Source organism: Prosopis cineraria, unplaced genomic scaffold (genome assembly GCF_029017545.1).
Source record: "Prosopis cineraria cultivar Desert tree isolate PC_DT_omini unplaced genomic scaffold, ASM2901754v1 PC4, whole genome shotgun sequence".
Classification (NCBI taxonomy): Eukaryota; Viridiplantae; Streptophyta; class Magnoliopsida; order Fabales; family Fabaceae; genus Prosopis; species Prosopis cineraria.
The window spans coordinates 41,849,048-41,874,379 of NW_026555335.1; the positions used below are offsets into that span (position 1 = coordinate 41,849,048).

Here is a 25,332-nt window from a genome sequence, read left to right on the forward strand (position 1 = left end):
TGAGACGAGGTGGAGCTAGAGAGACAAGAATAAGAGAGGCGCAGATCAAACAAATGGTCTTGTTCAGGTGTTTCAATTTCATATTTGAGTTTAGGTCTTAGGGTTTTAATATTTTTTTTCCATTTATGCCCTCATCAATTTACAAAATGACATTATATATTAATAATTTTTTTTAAAAAATTAAACCTCGAATCGAGCAGGGCCAATTGGTTGGATACTCTAACCCTAAACCCTGCCTAACCCGAAGATCAGGTTGAGCCCGACCATGCTCAATCAATCTCGAGCAGGTGTTTTTAGGCTCGGGTTGGGCAGTTTTCTCTCAGGCCGGGTCAAGCATTTTGAGCTATTGGGCATTATGCACAACCCTAAAGGGAGTATTATAAAGAATTCAATTTATAAAAGTTATAAAACCTGGTTCAAAGAAAAAAAACTTGAGATGCAAAAACTAATATTAATAAAAAAAATACCAAAAATAATTTTCCCTAATTTAAAATTTTTATATCTTGTATATCATAATTTATTAATATAGATGAGTATAATTTCAATGATTTATATTTTTAATATATTTAAATTAAATTATTGTCATATTTTAATGACTATTTGTTAATAGAGGTAAACTTTTATGAGTTTACAATCCGAGTTTGTAATACAAGTTTATATTTCTATTTTGAGTTTACTTAATCTCGCAAGTTTAACAACCTTGATACTCACATAATAATTTAAGAAAATATAAGAAACTAAATTAATAAAAATTAAACTTGAAGGACCAAATAAATAATTGAATAATTGAGACAAATTTGAATCACTAAAAGTTTTATTATCTCAAAAATTAACTCATTATATCTTCTCAGTTAAATTTAATTTGTGGAAAAAAGATAATTACGACCTTGTCGTGTTGTGAGAGGATATGCGTCGCATCTTCTCCTTATATTTTATCAGCATTTAATTTTAAATACTTCAGTAGTTGTGAAATTTCGGACTGATTTTGCCAGCAAGTTGACTTTTAAGCCTCAAAGGGCGTTTTCATATAAATTTTGACAAAAAAATATATTTCCAGTGCCAAAGGACCCTAGCTTGGATGGGAAGGAATTGAGCTTAGTTGGCCATTGTAATGGGACAAGGGCCAAGTCAACAGCTTGGGGAGCAAGTTCGAAAGCATTTGGAATCTATAAATATCTTCCCCGTGCAGGAAAATACTTGCAACCTGAGAGAGAAATCGGACATCATGGAGCAGCAAAAGGTGGTCCTGCATGGAATGTGGATGAGCCCTTATGTGAAGAGGGTGGAGCTGGCCTTAAAGCTGAAGAACATCCCTTTTGATTACGTCGAAGAAGATTTGACCAACAAAAGCGAGCTGCTTCTCAAGTATAATCCTGTGTACAAGAAAGTGCCAGTCCTCGTCCACAACGGCAACCCCATTTCTGAATCACTCGTGATCCTCGAGTACATCGATGAAACCTGGAAAAATGGCCCCAAGTTGCTGCCTGAGGATCCCTACAAAAGAGCTCAAGCTCGCTTCTGGTCTAAATTCATCCAGGATCAAGTAATTTTCATCTGGGGTCATTCACAGTTGAATATATATATATCCACTAATTAATAACCCAATAAAAATTGATTTTGCTCGGGTTCAACCTGAAATTGTCTCGTAAGATTTCCTAGAATTTCTCATTGAGATGCCAAAGTGATCATACTTCTTCTGAACATCTATAAATGAACTGATCTAATAAATGGCTGCGTTTCTTTGTGGGTATGTTTGGATTGGATGCAGCTATTCGAGACGGCTATTGCAATTCTAAAAAGTGAAGGAGAAGCACAACAAAAGGCGATAAAGAACATGGACGAGAAACTGGGTTTGCTGGAAAAGGCGATGAAGGAGTATTTCCCAGACGGCAAACCAGATGTAGACGAGAAGAATGCAGGAGTGCTTGACATCATATTTTGTACGGTGTTTGGAGCCTACAAGTCGCACGAAGAGGTTCTGGGAATCAAGTCTCTTGATGCTGACAAGTTCCCCGTGTTGTTCTCTTGGCTAATGGCTGTCACTGAGCTCCAGGCGGTGAAAGAGGCAGCCCCCCCTCACGAAAAAGTGGTCCAATTTCTGCAATTTGTTCGCCACTCTGCTCTTACTTCTACTTCAGCCTAGTAATCATCGCTTCAGAAGCCGGCTTTCTTATCGCTTTACCATGATATCAAGTAAAACCGTTTCCCATATCCGTATCTCTAGTGAATTGTGATCTCTCTTCCTGATCTGTTGTTTTCATTATGTTGTTTTTGTGTGTGTCTGTGTGCAGCAGGTGGCATATGTATGCACGTTTGGATATGTATTTGTATGTACTGTTCACTCCATTAATGTGATAATATCAATTACATAAGATTGGGTTAGCAATTATTGAATTTCATTAACGGAATTTTCAAAAAGATGGAATGATTTTAAGAACATCAATGAATTTTAACAAATTTCCTTGCAGCTGAGTCTGAATCTCCTCACAACTCTTTCCAACTTTTCATCCAAATGGGTCGCAATCCACTTTCCTTCTGGATAGTTTCTCTTTCTCCATTATTCTCAAAGGAGTCTCTAATAGCAACGATCTAAAATCTGGATGAAATTACACGGTCAACCTTCATGCTTTGGGTTGAACACTCATATCTTCGTAGGGACAACTCTGATTAGCATGTATGTTAGAATGTGGGAACCTGACCTTTACTGGTAAGGTGTTTGAGGAAATGCGGCAACCAAACGCTGTTACTTGGAATGCTGTTGTTGTTGCCTGTTTTTGGTATAGAAATGTAGTTATACCACAGACGAGTAATTTGAGTTAGCTTGAATTATATTTGGGTTGATTTTACATGGATTCATACATAATGCTCTGATAGATACATCTTCAAAATGTGGAAATGTAGTCATGGCTAGGTTTAGTTGGCAGAGCTGGCAAAATCATGGCTTGCTGAATTGGATCCTAACAATTCTGGTGATAAGATGAGACATGTTCTCTTCTCGAACATATATGCCATTGCTGGAAAATGGAAGGACGTTGCCAACATAAGATCAAGGGTTGAACAGAGCATAAAAAAGCCTCAATATTAGATTAAGTTTATGAGGTAGGGATAATTGTGAGGAATAGAAGTCTCTTCCACTCATTCCAAGATGGGCTTTGCTCTTGTAGAGATTACTGGAGATGGATGGGCGATTTACCTTGACTGCCACTATTCCTTGTATTGGCTGATGACTGATGAGCTTGATTGAAGAATGTTAATTCCAATAAAAGCTTTTGAGGTGTGAATGAAGTAAATTAACTATGATAATTACCTTGAAACATGACGTGATGCAAGCAAGCTCCAAATCTAAATTTGGTGAAGAAATAATGTATTGTCGCAAGAGAGAAGACATCTCACTTAAAATACAACGAGAACAAGCGTACAAGACTAATGATCATTATAACCCTGTCAATGTTAGACAGGATAGCTGATACATGCATGTTCTGTGTGTTGGAGTTTTTTTTTTCAATATATTTAAATTAAATATTCCAACATATTATAGTCTATATAATCCATTTTAAAATAGTGAAAATAACAACATAAAAATTACTTAATAATCACAATATTATATTGATTAGAATTAATAATTAATTAATGCTAATCTACAAATATTCCAAACAATTAATAGCTTGAAGATTTTTAAAAAAGAAATGACAAGAGCTCAGCCCCAAAACTGCTCAGAAACGGACATAATTTATTTCCCAACTTTACTGGTGGACAGCATTGGGTGCTTCTGGAAACTTGAAATCTTTGTTCCAATGCTTCACTTTCTGCTGAGGGGGAAGCAAGTGAAACGAGATCTTACATTGGTTTTCTGGCAATGGTGTCCCTTCGCTGTTATATTTTATCGTTCTTCATTTATCTTAAAAATTGCCTCAGTGCGTCTGTACCATATATATACATAATCTCCATTTTTACCTTTTTCGCACTAGTTACAAATTTTTAAACTGCTGCGACCAATTAAAAATAGAGTGAAACATTTAAATTTTTTAATTATAATTTGTGTTGTGATAAAATCAACTTAGATATATCACTTATTGCTGTGAAACTTTAATGAATTAGCTTAAATCATTATGTATTAAAAATATGAAAACACGTTTAGCTAATTAGATTGATATATTTAGTAATGTTTGTTGCCTGGTATACAAATATATAAACCACATTAGAGAACATAAAGCTATACATTGCAGAGAACATTCTCATTATCAATCAAAAGGTATGTTTGGTTTGAAAAGAGGGAAGGAATTTTGCTCTCCTCCCCTTGCTTGATCTGCAAACATGGAGGGGAAGACCTCCCCTCCAAACCTTCTTGGGGGGACAAGAGGGGGAGGAGTATAATTTTATTATATTAAACTAATATATTTATATTATAATATGATAATTAAAAAAATGTTCATCTTTTCTCCCTCCTTTTATTTTATTTTTATCATTCTTTTATTTTTTTAATCATGTTTTGTTATTCTTTTATTTTATATTAATAAATTTATTGCTTACTCACATTTTCTTGTTTATAAACTTTGAATAAATTATTATTGAAATATATTATTGACAATATATATAATATCGATTATTATATACTTATAATTATATATTAAAATATTCATAACCATGTTTTATTAGGAAAAAAACAATTTTGCTTATATAAGGATAAATTTGTCTATGTATATATATATTTCCTTCTCTCCCCTCCTAAATCAAATAAGTTATTATTCCCCCCTTCATTAAAACTCTTCCCCTTCCCTTCGTTAAAGTCCCTTTTCCCCTTTCCCATCAAACCAAACAAATCTTTACTTAAAAAACAAAATTCAATCAGCATAATTAAAAATTAAATTAATATATAATTTGAGCTTTAAATTATGAGTTTATATTGTTAAATTTAAACAACCTCAATTAGTTTTTTGAAAATAAACCTTAATGTGAGATTTTTCCTATATGAGGGTAAGAGAGAGAGGGAGAGTAAAATTTGATAAAACTTGCATATTAGTCCTTACTTTTAAAAAAACTAGCAAATATTTATTTTAATTTAACAGTGAAGATAAAATTATTTCAACTTTAATTCTTTAAAATTTATAATGTACCTTTTAAAAATTTAAAATTTAAAATACCCTTAAATTCATAATTTAAAATTTAAATTATATATTAATCCTTAATAGTTTAGAACAACTGCAATTTTTTTTTTTTGAGCAAAAGAACAACTGCAATTTGGTCAGTGGAGTTTAAATATAGTTAATACACTTATAATTTTGAATTATTTTCAGTTTAAAAACTACCCAGCCACTGGCCGGAGTCGTTGATATTTTAACCCGATGCCGAAATGAAATCTCATTGAATTAGAAGTCAGCATTGTCTGCCCTGGTTCTCTGCTCTTGTTCTTAGCTTTATGCCTCAACTTCTACCCTTCCGGTCTCCGCCATCACCCATCTTCTATATCTACATTATTCATGGCGCTCTCAGCTACATTCTATGCTCCGTCATCGCCAAGCTTCAACCTTTCCACCAAAATCCGTAGATCCTGTTTCTCGCGTGCCATCAATTTCCAGAGGCCTCTTGAACTTAGGGCTTCAACTACTCTTGATTACTCCAATGTCTCTATAAGTGACAAGCCAGCCCCGTTAAAGGTGAGACGAGACTCTCTAATTTTAACGGTACTCGTAGTGTTCCTCTTTTCAACTCGACGCTGGTTTGCATCTATGGAAGATAAATAGAATGAAGTGGCTATAATGATTTTGATTGGATGTAGCTATGGTTTTAGCGTTTTGAAACTACTATTAAAATATCTGATGTGTTAGACTGAACAATGTGGTCTTCTTGTAAATTAATAATTGCACCAAGTAGAGAAAGGAAGTTCAAGAGAACTTCAGAAGTCTATTATGTGGAAATTTCATTTTTAATAGGAAGTATGCTATTTCAGTTTTTATTGTTTCAATCAGTTGCAATTCTATTACCCTTCATTAACAGTTGGGTGTCGTCTGGTAAATGTAAACACGCGAACGCGCAGTTCTTGTAAACTAATCTGTGAGAAGTTGTAGCATCTGCTTGTCACTTTAGCAATACTTTTCATTTTGACATTTTCTTTCTCAGACTAATACTTGGCAGTGGAAATTCAAAGGCAATGATATCAATATTTATTATGAAGAGCATGCAAAGGATGATGCTGAGCCTTCCCAGAACATCTTGATCATGCCTACCATTTCTGATGTAAGCACTGTTGAGGAATGGAGATCAGTGGCTGGAGATATTGTCCAACGTGATGGCAAAGTCAATTGGCGAGCAACTATTGTTGATTGGCCTGGTCTGGGATATTCCGATAGGCCAAAAATTGATTATAATTCTGATGTGTTAGAAAATTTTCTGGCTGAATTCATCAATGCACCCAATAGTCCGATTACGCGACCAGGTTATTATGAACAACCTTTTTCATTTTTCCCCTGATGTAGTTCTTTGCAGTTTTGAGCTATATTTCTTGAGAATAAATTACACTCCTCAGTTTGCTGAAATTACACAGCTCTCCTGTTTCAAGAATCTTATTTAGCTCCTCTGACATTTCACATATGTTGCAAAAACCTGTATTCCAATTTACTTCCTGTGAATGAAGTTGGTTTTATTTTTGTACTCTGAAAATATTATTTTTAATATAACTGTAAAGTGTGTTAGTTTGATGTTATATGATTAAAAGATCAGCTAGGTATTGTTTTCTGTTTTTGGAAGGCATGCATATTGTGTAAAAAGTTAACTTCATCGATAGAAATAATTTGAGTGGAGTTATCTGCAATATATATCCATGTCAAACCTGGTAATGTTTTTAGAACAACAGCAATCAAGTGTCATCTAGCCGAGTCTCTGGTGAGATTATTTGATATACCTGTTTGGTATTAATTTTACATTATCAAACTGCAAGTACATTGCAGATAAAATTGATATTCTCATATTTGAAAAATCTGCCTAATACTTTACTTATTTTTGTTGTTTAGAGCAACTGAACTATGCTCAAAAAAGAAAAAAGAACAACTGAACTAGGATATGTCTTCTATTATTAATTCAGAAGCTTGAGGACTAAAATGTAATTGCTTTCGCTTTATGGGGTTCTTTGCCAGGAAGCTTGAACTTAGTCAGGCAAAAATATTGGTTTTGATTCTGATAAAAGATATATTGTGAATGATTACAAGCGCCCTGAGGGCTGGTTTTTAAATTGAGTATGTGAAACCAAAAACTTGGAAAGGATGATCATCTTGTCTGGTGTGATGTGAAAAGGCATTTGCAGACAGTTGAACAAGGGATTCCCTGATTGGTCAATTCAAGTCCTAAAATCATATAAAGTGTACTGTTTCCAACCGGTTATTTAATCATAGGCATAGAAGTGAGCTCATACAGACTGATTCTTATTATCTTAATTCCGCCTGACCTAAATTCTTATGTCCATTATATTCCTGCATTATATGCATAAATTAATAAATCAATGACTGTTGCAAAGTCATAACTGCCATATAATTCCTTTCCTGTATCTTATATCCAATTAGCAATTACTTTTTCTTGTAACACGGTTCTTCTATTTTTTGACAAACTTATTTGGGCTTGTTTTCCATTTCAGTCTCCAGCAGTTATATATGTTTCCATATATAAGTAATGAATATTTTAATATGTTGGATGGCTTAGTCAGTGTGCTAACAATATTCTTATTAAACCAGAAAATGATTTGGTAATATTCGGAGGAGGCCATGCAGCATCAATAGTACTCCGCGCAGCCAAAAAGGGTTTGGTGAAGCCCAAAGCTGTAGCTGCTGTTGCTCCAACTTGGGCTGGGCCCCTTCCTATTGTGTTTGGTCGAGATTCCAGCATGGAAACAAGGTAGGTCTCTGCTTCAATTCAAGGGGAATTGCCATTTTCCTTCATGTAGGTTTATGTTTTACTGAAAAGAAAGTATTACACCCGTGATCTGGCATATCAATAACCTCAGCTTAAATTCATCCCCATAATTACATCTATTTGTTTATAGCTCTTGCTATTGGTGCATGCACTGTATCTATTCATATATCTTCCCTATTCTGCCATATGTAGCTGGCTTGCACGTACATTTTACATGGCTATATAATTTAAAGAACCATGCATGCCATTAGCATATTAACTTGTTTCACAATATAGTATAATGTAACACACCAAAAATTTTTTTTTTAAATAATTTAACTCAACCATAGTTGGGTACAGTCACCCAACATATTTTTATATCAATAATTTCAATATAAAATATTTTATAATTGGCTTCAACTCACACACTATAACATTTCAGATAAATTTTTACCTCCCACATGCTATTAGGCTAAATCACATTTGTCCATCCTTATACTCCCAACAAGTAAACTAAATCACATTTGTCCATCCTTTTTTTTATAATAATAATTTAATAATATTTTTTAATTAATTAATTAATAATAATTTTTTAATTAATTTTTTTTTTAAAATTTAATTTAGAATTATATCCTAAGTTAGATTTAATGATCATTTCCTACAAATTTATTTACCTCTAAATATTTTTCAAAATTTCTATTAACCCAAATTAATTATTAAAATTTAAATTGGGATGTTACATATAACCGGTATCTTTTCCCCTTCCTCTTAAAATTTGCAGGTACGGACTTTTAAGAGGCACCTTGAAAGCCCCTGCAGTCGGCTGGATGATGTATAACATGCTAGTGAGCAATGAGAAGGCAATTGAATCACAGTACAAATCCCATGTTTATGCAAACCCTGATAATGTGACTCCAGGAATTGTTGAAAGCAGATATGCATTGACAAAACAAAAAGGAGCACGGTACTTGCCTGCTGCTTTCTTGACCGGGGAGTTGGACCCTGTAACATCTCGTGAAGAGTTCCTTGAACTCTTTGCAGCTCTGGAAGGAAAGACGCCAATTCTGGTTGTATCAACCAAAGGATCTCCAAAGAGGTCAAAGGCAGAGATGGAAGCTCTTAAAGGAGCCAGAGGAGTGAGCAAGTTTGTGGAGGTGCCAGGTGCTCTTCTTCCACAGGAGGAGTATCCTGCTACTGTTGCAGAAGAGCTTTACCAGTTCTTGCAAGAGTACATTGACTCCCAGTGCCAAGCTTGACATTTTCCACTGCAGTTTTCCAGTATCCATCTATGGAAGAATGAAGTTTGTCCAAGAATAAACATGAGGGCAACTGTATAAGCGTGATTTCTTTTTGGACACGATCCCTGTTGTGTATATTCTTGCTTTTTTATATTCCGGAGCTATCTGGATGGACTTAAGAATAGGACGGCAAAGGAGCTCTATTGTAACCGGAAATCAGACCCATAAGAGGTTATTCTCTGTTGTAGCTTGTTATAACCCTATAGACTCGTACGTGGAAGTAATAATAGCTCCCCCCCCCCCCCCCCAAGAAAGAAAAAGTAGCGAACACTTAATATGTGATCAAATAACTGAAGCATGCATATGATACAAAACTATGAAAAGACATGTATGGAAAAACCGCTGGTAGCAGTGAGAGGGTCTTAAATTGATATGGATATTGTAAAAGAAATAGAGTAGTGTACGTTCTGATGATCGATGAATGATGTTTATGAATCGGCCTTTGATTCCAATTGGTACTGTCTTGTATGATTTGATGCAGATATCCTAAAGTAAATGGTTGATTATTCCTACCACTGGAAACTTGGTTTGATTAACCTAGCAGGGGAGATGTATACTTGATCAAAAATCTCGAGTTTAAGATTGGGGAATGTACTAGTGTTGATGATAGAGTTTCCACTTAAAAAAAGACTGATCTGGCTCCATCCAAATTAGTCCACACAACAAGAAAAAATGATTCATTATTCCTAATGTTAATGGCTAAGGTTTCAATATCTCCATTGACCTACGTTCATTTTTTCCCCCATGCCTTTTGTTAATCAACGTCACTCATTAATAAAGCATCAAATAATAAGGTGAGTAGGACCATGGTCATGGCTGAAGAGTTCAGAAGAGGATTCAGCTGCTGGTTCTGTGCCAACACCTTCACTTGAGAAGCTGCCAGATAACGTACGTGAAGCTCATGCCGTTAATTTTCGTACTAAAAAGGTGCCTCTTCTTGAAGTTCAAGGGCAGAAACATCATGAATCTCATTGTTTTTAAACAACGAAAAAAATTGCAGTAAGATTTTGAGATCGTAGTGGTAGAAAATCGGTTGAGATGGTTTGGGCATGTACAAAGAAGACCAAGGGAGACACCAGTGAGAAGAGTGGAACATATAATTTTGAGTTCGATTAAGAAAGGTAGAGGGAGGCTTAAAAAAACACTCTTGGAAGTTATTGAACGCGATCTCTTAATTAATAATATTTCTAAAAGCTTGATAAATAATAGAGCACAATGGCGTCTTGCAATCCATGTAGCCGACCCCACCTAGTGGGATAAAGGCTTGTTGTTGTTGTTGTTGTTGTTGTTGTAGTGGTAACTTTTTCAATTATATATATATATATATGTTAATTTTTTGTTCAGATGTAATTCTTGATAAAAGATTGAAGTTAGTTAGTTTGTGTAGAGGGGTTTGATGAAACGGAGTCAAGCAGTATATTTAGTGTAGTCCAAATTAACAAAATCCAGTGCCGACAAAAAAGAATAGTACAGAGTCCTTTTATTATTCATTTAAATGCCATAACTGTTATTAGGTGATGGCATTTAGATAAATTAAATAAAAATAGAAGGGAATTGATGGGTGATTCCGACTTATCAATTGCTGTTTCCACAAACTTTGAGAGAGTGCTATGCATATTCAATTCAATGGATTCTTTATTTAATTTGTTGCTGTGGTCCTATGTACCTTTTTCGTTGTTACCCTGGTCAGACCAGATCGCAAAATGTCATTTTGTGTCATGCTTGGATGAATTTGATTTAAATTTGAATCGAAATCTTTTCTCAATTCCTTTATAATTTTAAGTTCTTTATAAACTTCTATTATTTTAAATTTTAATGGAAGTATCTCTCTACCTTCATATTCATTTGTTGATTTTGCTAACTTCTTGAATTTGACATTGTTGCCTTCAGCCGACGTCCACTGGACCTAGGTGACAATTAGCAACAAGACTGCTGATGATGATCAAGATCGAAATGTCAATGTCGATTTGGATTGAATCGCTGGTGACAACCAGGACCACACTACTGACATGGATTGGGACCTAACAACTTATGTTGACAAGGATCAGAGCACTGGTGTCGATCAAGACGAGATTGCTGGTGACAATCAGGACAGGATTGCTAGTAATTTAGTTCGGTTGTCAATGAATCTTGTAGTAATTAATTTTTTTATGTAAGACTTTAATGTAATTTTTTTTTAAAATTAAATGAAGATCCCACAGCATTGATTGTGATCTCAAAAAGAGGATCCATACTCCCTAGAATGTGACAAGATATGTTACCATAACAATATCAATTAGGATTGGCCTAACTCTAAAAAGTCAACTCTTAAAGGGTCAAGACTTAAATAAGATAGTTTTGTAAAGCTCGATTATGCCTTCGGGCTCCATTTTGATAAACCTAGCCTTGTCTCTCAAGGCTAAAGGGCTAGCCCTTAAGGCCTTGGCTCTATATATATTTTTATTTTTTAATTTAAAAATTTAAAAAACATATTTAAAATTTCAAAAAATTATTATACATAACATTAAATCTATAAAAATAAATTTAAGTCTAATAAAAAACATCACCACAAAATCAACACCTATAACAATTAGACTTTGCTACTATCATAAGTGAAATCTTGATAATTTTCATTGTTATTAACATTAATATAATTTCATTCTTTTTTTTATGGAGCCTCAACAGTGAAAAAAATATTAAAATTTTCATATATTTCTTCTTATCTCTGTGAAATGAGGCTATGGTTGTAAAATTAGTATAGTATTTAATTTTTTTTAATATTAAAATTTTAAAAATATATAAAAAGGCTTAAAAGGACTAACCTCTTAAGTCTAAGTTATCATTTTATATTTTAAAGTAGTGGCTCGGTCTTAAATTTTTTTTTAAGCTTATCAAGCTAGTCTTAATTGACCACTCTGGTTAACTTGTGGATATCTCACTTAGTTATTCCTGATCACGCATGTATTCTCTTAATTTCACAGTGCAGTTTACTCATTGATATACCAGCATTTAAAGAGAAGTGGGGGGTATCTTTTTTTCCCTAAGTTAACTTAAATTCAAGTAAGTTTGGACTATGTACGCCCCAATTAGCGATTGCATTAATTAAGCCGCCGATATTATCTGTTAACGTCCATCATATATGTCAGCAATCCTTCATTCTTTTTCTATTCCGTTCGGAGCTAATAAAAAAAAATTAGACAGATTAAATTTATGAGTTTAAATACACTTATTACAAAGATATAAACTCAAAATATAAATTCAAATCATAAACTCATAAAAATTTATTTCTATTAATAAATAATTTTTAAAAGTGTATGATTAAATAATTAAAATATAAAATATAATTATAATTTAATTTAAATATATTTTGAATATAAATTTTTGAAATTAAATTTACCTACATTCATAAATTATCATACTCAATATAAAAATTTTAAAATAGGGCAATTTATTTTTAGTATTTTTTTTGTTTTTTTTGTATTAATATTAATTTTTATTTTTTTAGTTTTGTTTTTCATTGAACTAGATCCTATCGTTCCTATGAATCAATTTTTATATAATACATACCTATCTTGTTTAACTAGTTTATGAATATATTAACATGATTTTATAATTTAAAAACATAAAAATTGTAAACTTATAAAGTCAACTCGTGAGTTTAACTGAATTTTATCTAGTTTGAGTTTATAAGTGGGTTAACATGATTTTATAAACTAGAAACATAAAATCGATAAACTCATAAAATCAATTTGAGAGCTTGACAACAATGGAATAGGTTCTATTTTATGCATTTATTTTACAAAATGATTCAATGAATACCCTAGCAACTCTTTAATTGCCAACTTAACTAAATGATTTAATATTGTCATACGTGAATCAGTCGAGAAGAGAACACTTGCTTACCAGGAAACTAAAACGCGAAAAAAAAAAAGGAGGCAACTTATTCAATAAAACAACGAAAGCGATCGAGATCCTAATTTCACTTGATATATTTGACATGAAGGTTGATGAGCAAAATACCCGTTCAACAGAGGTGCAGGAGGATCGGAGTTCAAGCCGAGCTCGCTTTCATTGAAGAGATGAATGAGAAGCAACCACCGGCGACTAAATGCGATCGGAATCGCTGCAATTGCTTCAACAGCAACAAGGTAAATGTTGCAATGCTAGTGACACGCTCAAGGTAAATGCTACCAACAGATCACAAAGATTTTCTTGTCGTTTCATCTCTTGGATGCGACTCAACTGTTTGCATATCCAAATGGGATAAAACCTCATCTTACCCAGATGGTATTCTTTCTTTCTAAATCTTTTTCCCCCTTCTAAAATTGATGCAGTAAATTAAAAGAGCAAATAGTAAAAAAAAAAAAAAAGAGAATTCTGGTTGTTTCTCAGATGAACATGATTTCCTCGATGTGGTTATAGAAGGAGAGAGAACATTAGTCAAAGGCAATGTCTTGGCAACTTTTGGGCCACATGTGCAAGAGAAATGGGATCCACTTATATAACCGAAGTTTTTTGGGTCTTAAACGAAGAAAGCAACATTACTTCAGTTTAATTAATTTAAGAGTTACGTTGCTAGGTTAAATAATTTAAGGGTAATATTACTTCTTAATAAATAGTTTAGATGCAACATTTTATCTTAATCCTTTATAATATGAAGAGAATGTTTTGGGAATTAACCTGGGCGAACCCTTCCCAATTCCCACACCTTGGTGGAGCGTGGACTTTGGCGTGAAGTGAAAGCAATTAACGTTGGATTTAGCGGCATCGTCCGCATCGTCCTCCTCCAACCTCCGCCCTATTAATGACGTTTCAGTGTCATTATTATGTCACCTTGACAACAACTTCTGCATCTCATCCATTAACCATTTTTCACAATTCTTTTATCTTTATTGGCAGGTGTTTTTAGTTTTCTTTCTACTATTACTGTTTTTACCCCGTAAATAAGCACCACATCTACTCTGATATCTTTAATTTTATTTATAAGTCAACATGCTTTGCCAAAATTAAAAAAAATGTTAAAACTCATTAATAGGCCATAAAAAGAAAAAGTTTATGATAATAATTTAATGGATAAAATAAAAAATTTATGATAAAAATTTAATGATATAATTTATAAAGAGAATGCAAAAATTTATTTGTCTTTGTGTTTTAAATAGAATTAAAGAAAGTATACTACTCTTTTTGTCTCAAATTACAGGACACTTTTGGATGAATTTTTCCGTCCAAAAATATAAGATATTTTGGATAAATTAAGAGTTTATTAAATACATTAATTTTAATATTATTCTTTCTCTCTCTATAATTAATTTTCATCTTTTTTATTTTTAATGTATTAAATTATGAATATTTTTATAAATTTATATTTTAGGTTTAAAAAGATAAAGTTGTTAAATATATTTAATGAAATTTATTAATATATAAAATTTTATTAAAAATTATTTTATAATTTAAAATGAAGGAGGAATATATCATTTGACTTTTTCATATATTTTCCTTTTCCTGAAAGCTAACTGTTGTGGCAATAAAGGCTTCATTGAATTGGAGCACCACCTTCATTTTGCATTGGCGTATGCGTGATTTGTCATGCTCGCTGATCTTTTCTATGTCGCGTTAATTTTATCGGATATCTTCGAAAGGACTTGTATAGGTACATACTAGTAAAACAGGTCGATATTTAATTTTAAATTCCTCCCCACATGATGTCGATAATATTTTCTTAAAAAAATAATTTTTATTATGCAATTTTTAAAACCCTACAAATTGTATAAATAATATTGAAGAAGTAAAAAAAATCAACGAAGCCCGTGTCTTATTTGAAAAAAAAAATGAAATATTAGAAAAAGAACATAGCATATGCACTGATAAACATCGTAAGGTTTATATAAAATGAAGATTCCAGATATTAGATATTTTATACAGATGATTAATAATCGCTTTTAATTCTCTGTCTGTACTGTATGCAATTGCCATCGTACTATCATTATCATGAATATACATATATAGAATTGCCCAAAAAAAAACATTGCAATCAAATTTAAGTGATTTTTATACCATTCTCGGTCTTTAATTTGGCTGAGATCAGAAAGTCAACTGAGTTTTTGCTATAACTGACAAAGAGTTAATATATATTATAACTTTATTTGTTTATATTTCTTAGAAGTATTTGTCACTGATTTCATTGTCTCACTGTGGGAATTTGGAATAATCCGTAAAATACTTTCTAATTTAAAATATCAAGATCATATTAAAATCAACGTGCTTGTTAATTTGGAACCTTGTTTATCCGATCAAGTAAACGTTATTTAATTGCGCGGTGTTACGTTCTCACAGGGGACTCGCCAAACATAGTCAATTTAATTTGTTAGACATTATTGTGACGTGTCTTTGGGACTTAATGTCAATGCTCAAAGGTAATACAAAAGGAGAAATATTTAGGTAGATGAAATATAACATGTTATTATTTGTGATTTATTTAATAAAAATATAGTATTTAGATTATATTAAATATAAATTGATTATGATATTAATGATGGTAGAGAGAGAAAAGATAATAAATCAAATATGTATTCCATTATAAAAATAAAATTAATTTTAAAAATGTTACACAAAATTTTGTTTAAATTACTTGATGTATTTTAATTGGGCAGACCATAAATGAAATAGTATACTTTATTTATTTACCTAAGTATTTCTGAATATGAAAGTGTGAGTTCGCGCCATTTTTCTATTGGATATATTTTTTTTAAAAAAATTAATATCGATGTATATATTTTACTTCCGTATATGTCGGTAGAGATATTTTCCTCACGACTTTGGGCCACGCTAATTACTGACTCAAAAACTAATGTTATGGTCTTGAAAGCGTCAAGTGTCAAAGAATTCTATTTCCTTGGACTCACGAAAAAATATATGATACTGTATATTGAGTCAGAAATTTTAAGATATTAATTGTGTGCCTTTTATTTTTTTTTTAAACTTGTGCAATATTTTTTATGCAGTTTTATCTAATATTGAATTATTCGTACTCTCAACTCACACTCAATCTCAAAAATAGAAAAACAAGTAAATAATTGACTGATTCATTTTAATTTATTTTTTTAAAATAAAATTAACTATCCTAGTGAGTTGAAAGTTTTTTATGAATTATTTTCATTTAAATTTTTAGAAATATAATTTTTACAATGAAGTCTATGATTATTGACATTTTAAAAAAATGGCCATGTTAATTAAAAAAATCTTAAGGTTGTTATATCTTATTTTATCTACTACATATTTTTTTGAAATAACTAATTTATACATCTAATTAATACACGCGCACGCACACATAAATCCACACTATGTTAATCTATGAGCATTATGGTTTCATCTTATACTTTGAACAGGCAAGATTATTGGAAGGATGATCATATCTTAATTTAAAATCTTAAAGTTCAAGTTTATGGCCATCATAATTATAAGTTTGGGGGTTCTCCTTATGAATTTGTACTCGTCACATTAGTGCTTTTGTTAAGAGGCCGATATCAAAGAAAGAGTTATATATGGAGGGGTTTGACCGACAGGAAGCCAAGTGAAATGTCGTGGAGTGATGTTGTCGAGAACACTGGCTCTTGAGAGGACGGCATTGTCACAAGTCCTACATCAAAAAGCCTCATAAGTGACGTAGAGTTTATAAGTGTGAGGGACTTTCTCACTCAATAGGTTAGTTTATTGGGTGATGATGCCACTTCCTTTGGGCCTCCCATGGCTGGTTCTAATTGGGCGTGGCTAAATGACTTCCCGTGAAGCGAGAGTTGCTAGAATGATAGGTTTGGGGGGCACTCCTCTCCTATTAGGCTAGTCTTATCATCTTTGATTTTAAGCTGTAATTTTTGGTTCCTATATTGGGAAGTTTAAAGCTCAGTTTCTAGTTTTAAGCTTTAATTTTTGAATATTGCTTCTTAATCTATTTTTGCTCCTTCAAATTAGAGCTTAATTAAAACCAAATTTAAGCGATGGTTTTAAACTGAATATTTTACTTGAAATTGCCTCATTAGTTGAAATTGCTTCAATAACCGAAAATGCTACAAAGCCAAAAACTTGTTGCTATTATATTGACATATATAGCAATAGCGATGGGACCTTGTGAATAAATCAAAACAAAACAAAAATCCGAACTAAAACTTAACAGAACAGGAGAATGAAGACGTGAACCATGCATACAAATTAAAAGCTTTAAGCTCTTAAAACAATAACAAAATGATCCATTGGAAATATAACAGAACAAAATTATGATGGGAACAAAACAATGGGAAAGAGTTATGAAAAGCTTTAAACTTTTAAACCTTTACCATTATCGTTAGGTGAAAAGACATATCAACATTGGACGCTCACTTATCGTAATCATGTAATGAATGAATGAAAGAGGTTTAGTAGATCAATTAGAATTTGCCTCTCTTGATGGTTAAGATCAATCGCGCATTGAAGCAATGGAATAGATAGGCTCTGCGATACATGCACGATGCCCTAGCTTTCTTTATTTTCATCTTCCGCCTTTCCCATGGTTGTGTTCACATCTTTTCAGATTTTTTTCCAGCATATCTGCCCTGAAATTCACAAGTCAGTAGCCACGTGTCCGTTACCTCCATATCAGCAAAGTTAACAGCGTTTTCTCCAACTCATCGTGCTACTCGGAGATTCTAAAGGTAGAAGTGACCAACATCTCTAATGTTTTAAAGTGTAAGGATTGGGACCTAAGAAAATAAATTCCAGGACCGAAAACAAAGCCCATCAAAAGTATAAAGACTGGGAGTTCTACTTTGCAAAAACCCATAATTTGACAATAAGTCCATCTTTGAATTCCAACCCTTTGATTTTTTGTTCATCCTCTTGTCATGGAAGTCCTCAAGTGACACGTTTGGCAATATGACTTTTCATAGTAAATGAACTCATTAATGAATTAAGACAGTAGGCTTTCTTATTAATTAGATTTCACACATATCCTTACTCTCATTTTCCGCACTCTATTTAAGAAGTGAAACACAAAAAAAGAATAAAAAATTTTAGTAAGAATAATATTATTTTGATCTTGACCTAGCCAAGACATCCGAAGTAATTCTCCTCTAATCCTATTTATAAATTAATTTCAACCTATTTTATTGAAACTAAGGAAAAAGCTAATACATATGATCCATCCGTTCCTAAATAGAATTATGAGAAAATAGGCAAGTTTGTTATTTGTAATTCACGTGTAGATAATTTATGAGATTTTTATTTTGAAAAAAAAAAAATAGCAAGGCAGACCGGAGAAGTATACAATACCCAAAAAAAAAAAAAAAAAAGTCCGGAACCATGAACCATTAGTTCCCACCTCTCTTCAGCCGTTGAATAAATGTCAAAAAATTGAACTCAAGTCACAATATTCCATGTGTGAGTTCACATTGAAAGTGAAATGTTATCTTTTCATACCGCAAAAAAAAAAAAACAAAACAAAACAAAACAAAACTCGATTTTTCAGCGAGATCTTATAGCAAGAAAACGAGATATATTTTCACTAAAAGTGAATGAAAAGCTTTTCTTAATATTGATAATTTTTTCAATTCATCGTCATCCGTGGCTTTAATGTTTTGGTAGTCAAATTAAAAAAGAAAAATGATTTTATATTGTAAAAATGACTGAAATGCTTGTCCATGGAGTAAGGACTAGAAGATTCGACTATAATTAATGGAGGCCAAGGGTGAGGGGGATTTGTGAGAGAAATTAACCAAAATGAATGAGGGAAGCGGAAGAAAAACTTAATTAAGAGGGGAGTGATAATGAATAAAAAAGATGAAGTGGGGAATGTATATGGGTGAGGTGGATTGAAGACGTGCTTTCATTATAATTAGGAGAAGGGCGTGATTGAAATGGTTGGTTTAGGTTGAGGTGGGAAATGAATGAAGGTGATGAGAGAGTATGGGAAGGAGGGTAGGTCCAGAAAAGCCGTTGCATGCATATCCCTCCTCGGCCTCTCAATCCTGCCCACATATTGCATCCAAATTTCATTCCCCTTCCAAACACCTCTTAATCACACTCCTCCTCCATCATTCTTTTCTATTTATGTCTCCTTACTTTATGTTCTCATCCTTAACCATGATCCTTGAGATTCAATAATCAAGACTTATCTCTCTCTCTCTCTCTCTCTCTCTCTCTCTAAAAGGCATGTTGGGTTTTTTAACTTTGAATATAGGGCAATCAAACTTTTCGTTCTTCACGCTTGGCTCAATCAATGATTTGGTATTTCAAATTTAATTTTTATCAACTTATTTCCTTGCCTTTTTTTTTAAATTCACATGTTAGTTTTTTAAGTTTAAAAAATAAACTTACTCTCAAATTAATCTAATATATAAAGTATTTTGATTACTTGTCATGCATGTATATATGTAGCTAAATGAGAATAAATTAATTCTCAAATTTGTTTATTTTTTATTAATTTAATCCCTTACGCTGCATTTTGTTTTTTTATTTTTTTAAAAAATTTGAGTCTATGTTTCCTACATAAATAAATGCACTTCTTTTTATTAAACATATGACTACTATCAATATTCTGCTACATATCAGCAAATTCAAATGGTGTTATCTCCTATTTAAATAATATAGACTAAATCAATAATTTATGTAAACTTAACGAACCAAAGGGATAAAAGTTAAACTTAAGGGATTCGACTGATAACTAAAACAAATTTGAGAATATTAAAAGTTTAATTTTATTATGGGTGTTATTAGTAGAGTTTTTAAATTGAGACATCCTATTAAATAAGAGGTAGACATTAAAAAAATGTATAACTTAAAAGATAATTAACTAACTCATTAGAATATGTAATTGGATTAAAAGTACTTTTCTAGTCTTATTTATAATTGGTTACTTTCAACATATTTCATCATAACTAAGAAAATTTTAAATTTATTAATTTTATATTAAAATTTAATAAGTTTCATTTCTATTCTTAATAAAGACAAAAAAATCAGTTTTAATAACTTATTTTTAATATCTAATAAGAATAAAAGAATAAAAATGCACATAAAAAATGGGATTAGAGAAAAAGTTTGTAATACTGCCAATGGTGAGTGTGCACTATAGTCCGTAAAATAGGCATGACAGTTTCAGTGAGCAGGCGTGATGTGAAAAAGTGAGGCCACATCTTTAATATGCGTTCAGCGAATGAAGTTCGAGAGAAGGCTACAGCATATTAAACAATGGAGTACCGATTAAATAGACTTGCGTTATAGGTTGCTATTAGTATTCAATAGAGTAGAGTATATGTGTGGTGAGTTGCCTGTGGAAGGAACAGAGAGAGGAGACACACAGCTTAATCAATCAAATTAAAATAGGAATTCACTACTGAATGGCCTTTGATGGTTTGACCTTATTGTGTTGGTGAGGGAGATGGATGGTCCCGAGTCCAAAATGAGCAAACAAATTAACATGGGCCTGTTCTTTAAGCTAACCCTTTCATCTCTACTTCTCAACTGCACCCATTCTTTAAATCACGACGCAGCTCAATCAAAATATTAATTCTATGCTACTTCATCATCAGACTGCATTTGGTTATTTTTATTCAATTCAATCTCAACAAATAACTCTCTCAACCTGGTTTTTCCCCTTCACCACGTTTCAATTCTCAAAATTGTTTGGAGAAAATGAATCCCTTTTATTCGTTCACCCAACCATATGATTACTCTAGCTATATTTTTTATATCATTATTCAATATTTGGTAAATATTACAAAATTACATATACCAATAAATTAAGCTCATTATAAACAAACTTCACAACCTTCTTTTTTAAAAAAAAACAAAAACGTAAAATTTTAAAAATACCCCTCTTTAATACTCCATTTATGAAAAATTATTAAAGAGAGAGAATATATGAAATGTAATATTAAAAATGTATCATTAATAAAATCTTATTTTTGTTAAAGTATCTTATATTGTGGAGTGTCAAACCTCCTCCAAAAGTATCTTTTAACATGGGATGGAGGGAGTATTATTGAATTACTCCCTCTGGTTATATTTTTAAGAGAAATTATCACTTTTTAATTATTTTTTTATATAAGTAAAATCATATATTTCAATAAATGTTTATTACACATTTTCAAAATTTTTTCTCTTAATTTATGTTAATGAAAAATAATTAATGCATATTTATGTTGATTAATATAAGATATTTTAATTCAATTTCTGTATATTTAAATAATAATTATAATTAACTAACTTTCTTAAATTGTGTAATATAGTTTTTTTATATATAGAAACAGATAGAGTATATTAGAGTATTATTGTTGGAATCAAGGATTTAAATTTCAATATTAGAGATCAGGTGCCTACATAATTAAATCTTATAACCCAGCTTTCTATTATGAATAATTAGATATATTATTACATACTCCCTATGTTTTAAATTATTAGATACTTTTAAATAAAATTTTACATACCAATAAACATCATTAAATACAATTAATAACCTTATTTTTTAAAAATAAAAATATAAACTTTTAAAAATATACTTTATTTAATAACATTAAATCTACATTTTATTAATTAAATAGAGAGAGAAAAATGGTAATATTAAAATAAACTAATTCAATAAAATTTTAATCTTCTCAAAGTATTTTATAATTTTGAACGGAGGGAGTATTTTATAATAATTAATATTATGCATTTAATAAAAGAGAGAAGTATTATACTCCTATATTCCTATAAATAAATAAAAATTAAATAAAAATACTTTGACTTATAATTAAAGCCGTTGGTGTAACTTTTTCCTAAATCAAAAGAAAAGGATGGGATGGTTTAATTTGAGTGGTTGGTAGAAAGAAGAGAAATGATTCACGTAATTGAAGTTAATTACGAATAACTTGGTAAAAAAAAGTTAATTACGAATAAGAATTAAATTAGCCAGCGACCGACATACACGGAGATTGGATTATGGATGGTGTGCCTGTGATATGCATGGGCACCTTAATGAAAACTTGGAAGCCACGTCATGAGCAAGCACATATCACGAGGTCAGGTGTTGTTATTACCATTCAAACTTGATTCCCAATTTATGATCCACGACTCTATTAACAATGTATCAGTTCATGTTGCTTTACCAAATTGCCAAAAACACAGTCAAGAAAGGTTCTTAATTATGAATGGCCGTTTTGTCATGTTTTACTCTTTCCCAAGTTTCACCACGCTCTGGTCACTCACGAAACGGCCTCTTATATACAAGGCACCTTCAACCGTGGACGTTTTTCATTGTGTTCCCGAGAAGAAGGAAGGGAGGGGGGAAGGGAGGGAGAGAGAGAGAGAGAGAGTCGCTATAAAGATCTCCACAGCTTGCTTTCTTTCTGGAGAAGAAAGAGAGATCGTCATGGGGAGGCCTCCTTGCTGTGATAAAATTGGGGTTAAGAAAGGACCCTGGACTCCTGAAGAAGACATTGTCCTCGTCTCTTACATCCAACAACACGGTCCTGGCAACTGGAGATCAGTTCCCACCAATACCGGTAACCCCCCCCCCTCTCTCTCTCTCTTCCTATTTCTTCTTCTCTTCCCTCCCTCTTTCACATTCATTTCTTAACTTCTCTGCTCCCAGGTCTCATGAGATGCAGCAAAAGCTGCCGACTCCGATGGACCAACTATCTTCGTCCCGGTATCAAACGCGGCAACTTCACCGAGCACGAAGAGAAGATGATCGTCCACCTTCAAGCTCTTCTTGGAAACAGGTCTGTTACCCGCACACACGCACACACACATATATATGAAGAATCCAAAAGTCAGGCTTGTTGATTTATAAGTCACGAGAAATAATGGGTGCAGGTGGGCGGCCATAGCTTCTTATCTTCCGCAGAGAACGGACAATGACATCAAGAATTACTGGAACACGCACCTGAAGAAGAAGCTCATGAAGAAGGGAGAGAATGGGATGGAAGGTGGCAGTAACGATCAGGAAGGCGGTGGATATTTCTCGTCGTCTTCGCAACCAAACAAAGGTCAGTGGGAGAGAAGGCTTCAGACCGACATCCACATGGCCAAACAAGCCCTCTGTGAAGCTCTCTCCATTGACAAGGACGCTCCTCCTCCATTAGATCATCCCATCATGACAACTCATGATTTCCCCCTCTCTCACAGCAAGCCCTCCATGTCTTACAACCCCATCACCGCAAAATCACCCGACCAAGAACAAGCAGCACCGTCGTCGTACGCGTCAAGTGCTGATAATATTGCTCGGCTGCTGCAAAACTGGACGAAGAAGACGCCGAACTCGGTTTCTGGTTCGACTTCGAGTGAAGGAGCACGGAGCGGGAGTGGGACTACCACACCAGATCGAGGCCTTGACTATAGCTCTCTCCTGAGCTTCAATAACTCAACCTCCAATAACGTGAACAATAATTCTGATATGTCTACAGAGAGTAATAGCCTCTTGCAGGGAGAAAGCAAGCCGAATTTGGATACTCACGTGCCTTTCACGCTTCTGGAGAATTGGCTCTTTGATGATGCTGCTGCGCCGCAGGGCCATGAAGATCTGTTGACCATGTCGCTTCAGGAAACTGCAGCAGACCTGTTTCAGACAGCAGCAGCTCAGTTGGCCAAAGACAAGTTCTAGATCAGACTACTACCTTCTAAATAATTTAACATAGCTGCGTGTTCAATGAGACAATAAAAATTTCCTAATGTTTCTGGTCCATATGTCGTCGAGCCTCTTGATCGGTAACTTTTTATCGTCTCATTGTTCTTTATTTCGTACAAAAGATTGTATGTAGGAGTTTTTTTTTTAAAAAAAAATTTGGATCAACCAGCTAGTTTTAGTTGTTCTTAGCTCGAGGGTCTTTGTGTGTTTTTTATTCGTGTTAGGTCAAAAATGCTTTAATTAGTTTCTGAGCCTTCTCTCTTGAGTGTGAAGATATCTAGCGTTCATCTTCTCGCACTGTCAATCAAACTCACTGTACATTACAATGGCTTCATAACCTGCCATGTGGCAAATCAATTGTATGTTTGTTATAGTATTAGTAATTAATCTCATCTAACTTGAAACTGAAATTTCCTGTGAGTTTGTTGACTCCATCATTTTGGATACTGGCTATAGTTATGCATGATCAAGGGAAGAAACAATAAATTTAATTATTCTGCTCAATTTATTTTTTTAAAACATTTATATTTCGTATGTATTTGGGTTGAAGATGATAAGATTGAGAGAAAATATCAATTAATTGATTCAAATAAAAAAGCTAATCCTTTCACATTCCTTACGTATTCTTTTCAGTTGAAACATACAATTTCGTTTTTTAAAAATAAGTAATAGCAAAGTAATATGAACCCGAAATCTATCTTTAACATGGACTAAATAATAGTGTTGTCCAAAAATCTGAATAAAGTCTATTGAATAATCGTGGTTATAAAGATAAAATATAGGCTGCTTTTTCTTCTCCAATTTTGAAGATGCATTTTATTAAATGGTGTTAAATGGTGTCGGCTAATTTAATAAAGAGTTGTTGGAGTTCTGATGTATTATTAATTACCAAAATCAAAATGTTATCCTGTTTATGGTCGTCGCAAAATGGCTACCGTCATCAACTAATTCCCCCCTCTTAAATTCCAAAGTGGATTTTTAAGAATTTATAACATCCGTTTAATTAAATCTTAAAGACTCCATCATATACACAATTTCGATCATTTGTTTATAATACTTCCTCCGTCCTAATTTATATCGTTGAGTACTCGTCTGTTTCTTTGTTGTTTTTTTTTTTTGTTACTCCAAGGTATCTCCGTAAACGACAGTTAAAAAAAATAATCTCTTGATAAATCTAAACGTCATCATTTTAGAAGTAGTCCTCTTTCAAATGACATTTTTTCATACACATATCTATAAATTGAATCTTGCAATGATGTCTAAGAGATAAACACTCATCTTTGTTTCTATTTATAAGTCACTTTTAATATATTTCATTAAACTTAAAAAAAATTTTAAAATTTATCAACTCTACCTAAATTTATAATAAATTTTCAACCTTATTCTTATTAATTATAATAGTTTGATAATATATTTTTTTCAACAGCATATAATGGAGGGAGAAAGGATAAATTTGTGATAAAAAAAAAGTAATAATGTGATAACATGACTTATAAATAAAAGCAAAAACATTTCTCTCTCCTTGCCTTATAAATAAAATCAAGA

General features: G+C 32.5%; 3 protein-coding genes across 4 annotated transcripts; all 3 read left to right on the forward strand.

Moving 5' to 3' along the window:
* Positions 1-1,096: 1,096 nt before the first annotated feature.
* On the forward strand, positions 1,097-3,303 carry LOC129308048 (glutathione S-transferase U9). Of its 2 annotated transcripts, XR_008592529.1 has the most exons (3): positions 1,097-1,543; positions 1,769-2,327; positions 2,469-3,303. XR_008592529.1 is itself a non-coding variant. In XM_054949019.1 (2 exons), exons 1-2 carry the CDS (start codon positions 1,112-1,114, stop codon positions 2,141-2,143), a joined length of 807 nt encoding a protein of 268 aa, XP_054804994.1. In that variant the 5' UTR covers positions 1,097-1,111; the 3' UTR covers positions 2,144-2,372. The 2 variants fall into 2 exon arrangements, 1 of the variants encoding a protein (XP_054804994.1); XM_054949019.1 differs by lacking the exon at positions 2,469-3,303 and having other exon boundaries at positions 1,769-2,372.
* A 2,040-nt stretch (positions 3,304-5,343) lies between these two features.
* Positions 5,344-9,422, forward strand: LOC129308122 (uncharacterized). The gene is made up of 4 exons (XM_054949136.1): positions 5,344-5,654; positions 6,118-6,433; positions 7,722-7,881; positions 8,660-9,422. Exons 1-4 carry the CDS (start codon positions 5,478-5,480, stop codon positions 9,132-9,134), a joined length of 1,128 nt encoding a protein of 375 aa, XP_054805111.1. The 5' UTR covers positions 5,344-5,477; the 3' UTR covers positions 9,135-9,422.
* A 12,855-nt stretch (positions 9,423-22,277) lies between these two features.
* On the forward strand, positions 22,278-24,197 carry LOC129309673 (myb-related protein 306-like). The gene is made up of 3 exons (XM_054951333.1): positions 22,278-22,663; positions 22,753-22,882; positions 22,977-24,197. Exons 1-3 carry the CDS (start codon positions 22,306-22,308, stop codon positions 23,761-23,763), a joined length of 1,275 nt encoding a protein of 424 aa, XP_054807308.1. The 5' UTR covers positions 22,278-22,305; the 3' UTR covers positions 23,764-24,197.
* Positions 24,198-25,332: the final 1,135 nt, after the last annotated feature.

Bases quoted from the DNA above. Each gene is read 5' to 3' on its own strand.
- LOC129308048 (XM_054949019.1), top strand. From the start codon at position 1,112: ATGGGACAAGGGCCAAGTCAACAGCTTGGGGAGCAAGTTCGAAAGCAT. The intron at 1,544-1,768 runs GTAATTTTCATC...GATTGGATGCAG, and splicing joins CTAAATTCATCCAGGATCAA to CTATTCGAGACGGCTATTGC.
- LOC129308122 (XM_054949136.1), top strand. From the start codon at position 5,478: ATGGCGCTCTCAGCTACATTCTATGCTCCGTCATCGCCAAGCTTCAAC. The intron at 5,655-6,117 runs GTGAGACGAGAC...TTTCTTTCTCAG, and splicing joins ACAAGCCAGCCCCGTTAAAG to ACTAATACTTGGCAGTGGAA. The intron at 6,434-7,721 runs GTTATTATGAAC...TTATTAAACCAG, and splicing joins TAGTCCGATTACGCGACCAG to AAAATGATTTGGTAATATTC.
- LOC129309673 (XM_054951333.1), top strand. From the start codon at position 22,306: ATGAATGGCCGTTTTGTCATGTTTTACTCTTTCCCAAGTTTCACCACG. The intron at 22,664-22,752 runs GTAACCCCCCCC...CTCTGCTCCCAG, and splicing joins ATCAGTTCCCACCAATACCG to GTCTCATGAGATGCAGCAAA. The intron at 22,883-22,976 runs GTCTGTTACCCG...TAATGGGTGCAG, and splicing joins CAAGCTCTTCTTGGAAACAG to GTGGGCGGCCATAGCTTCTT.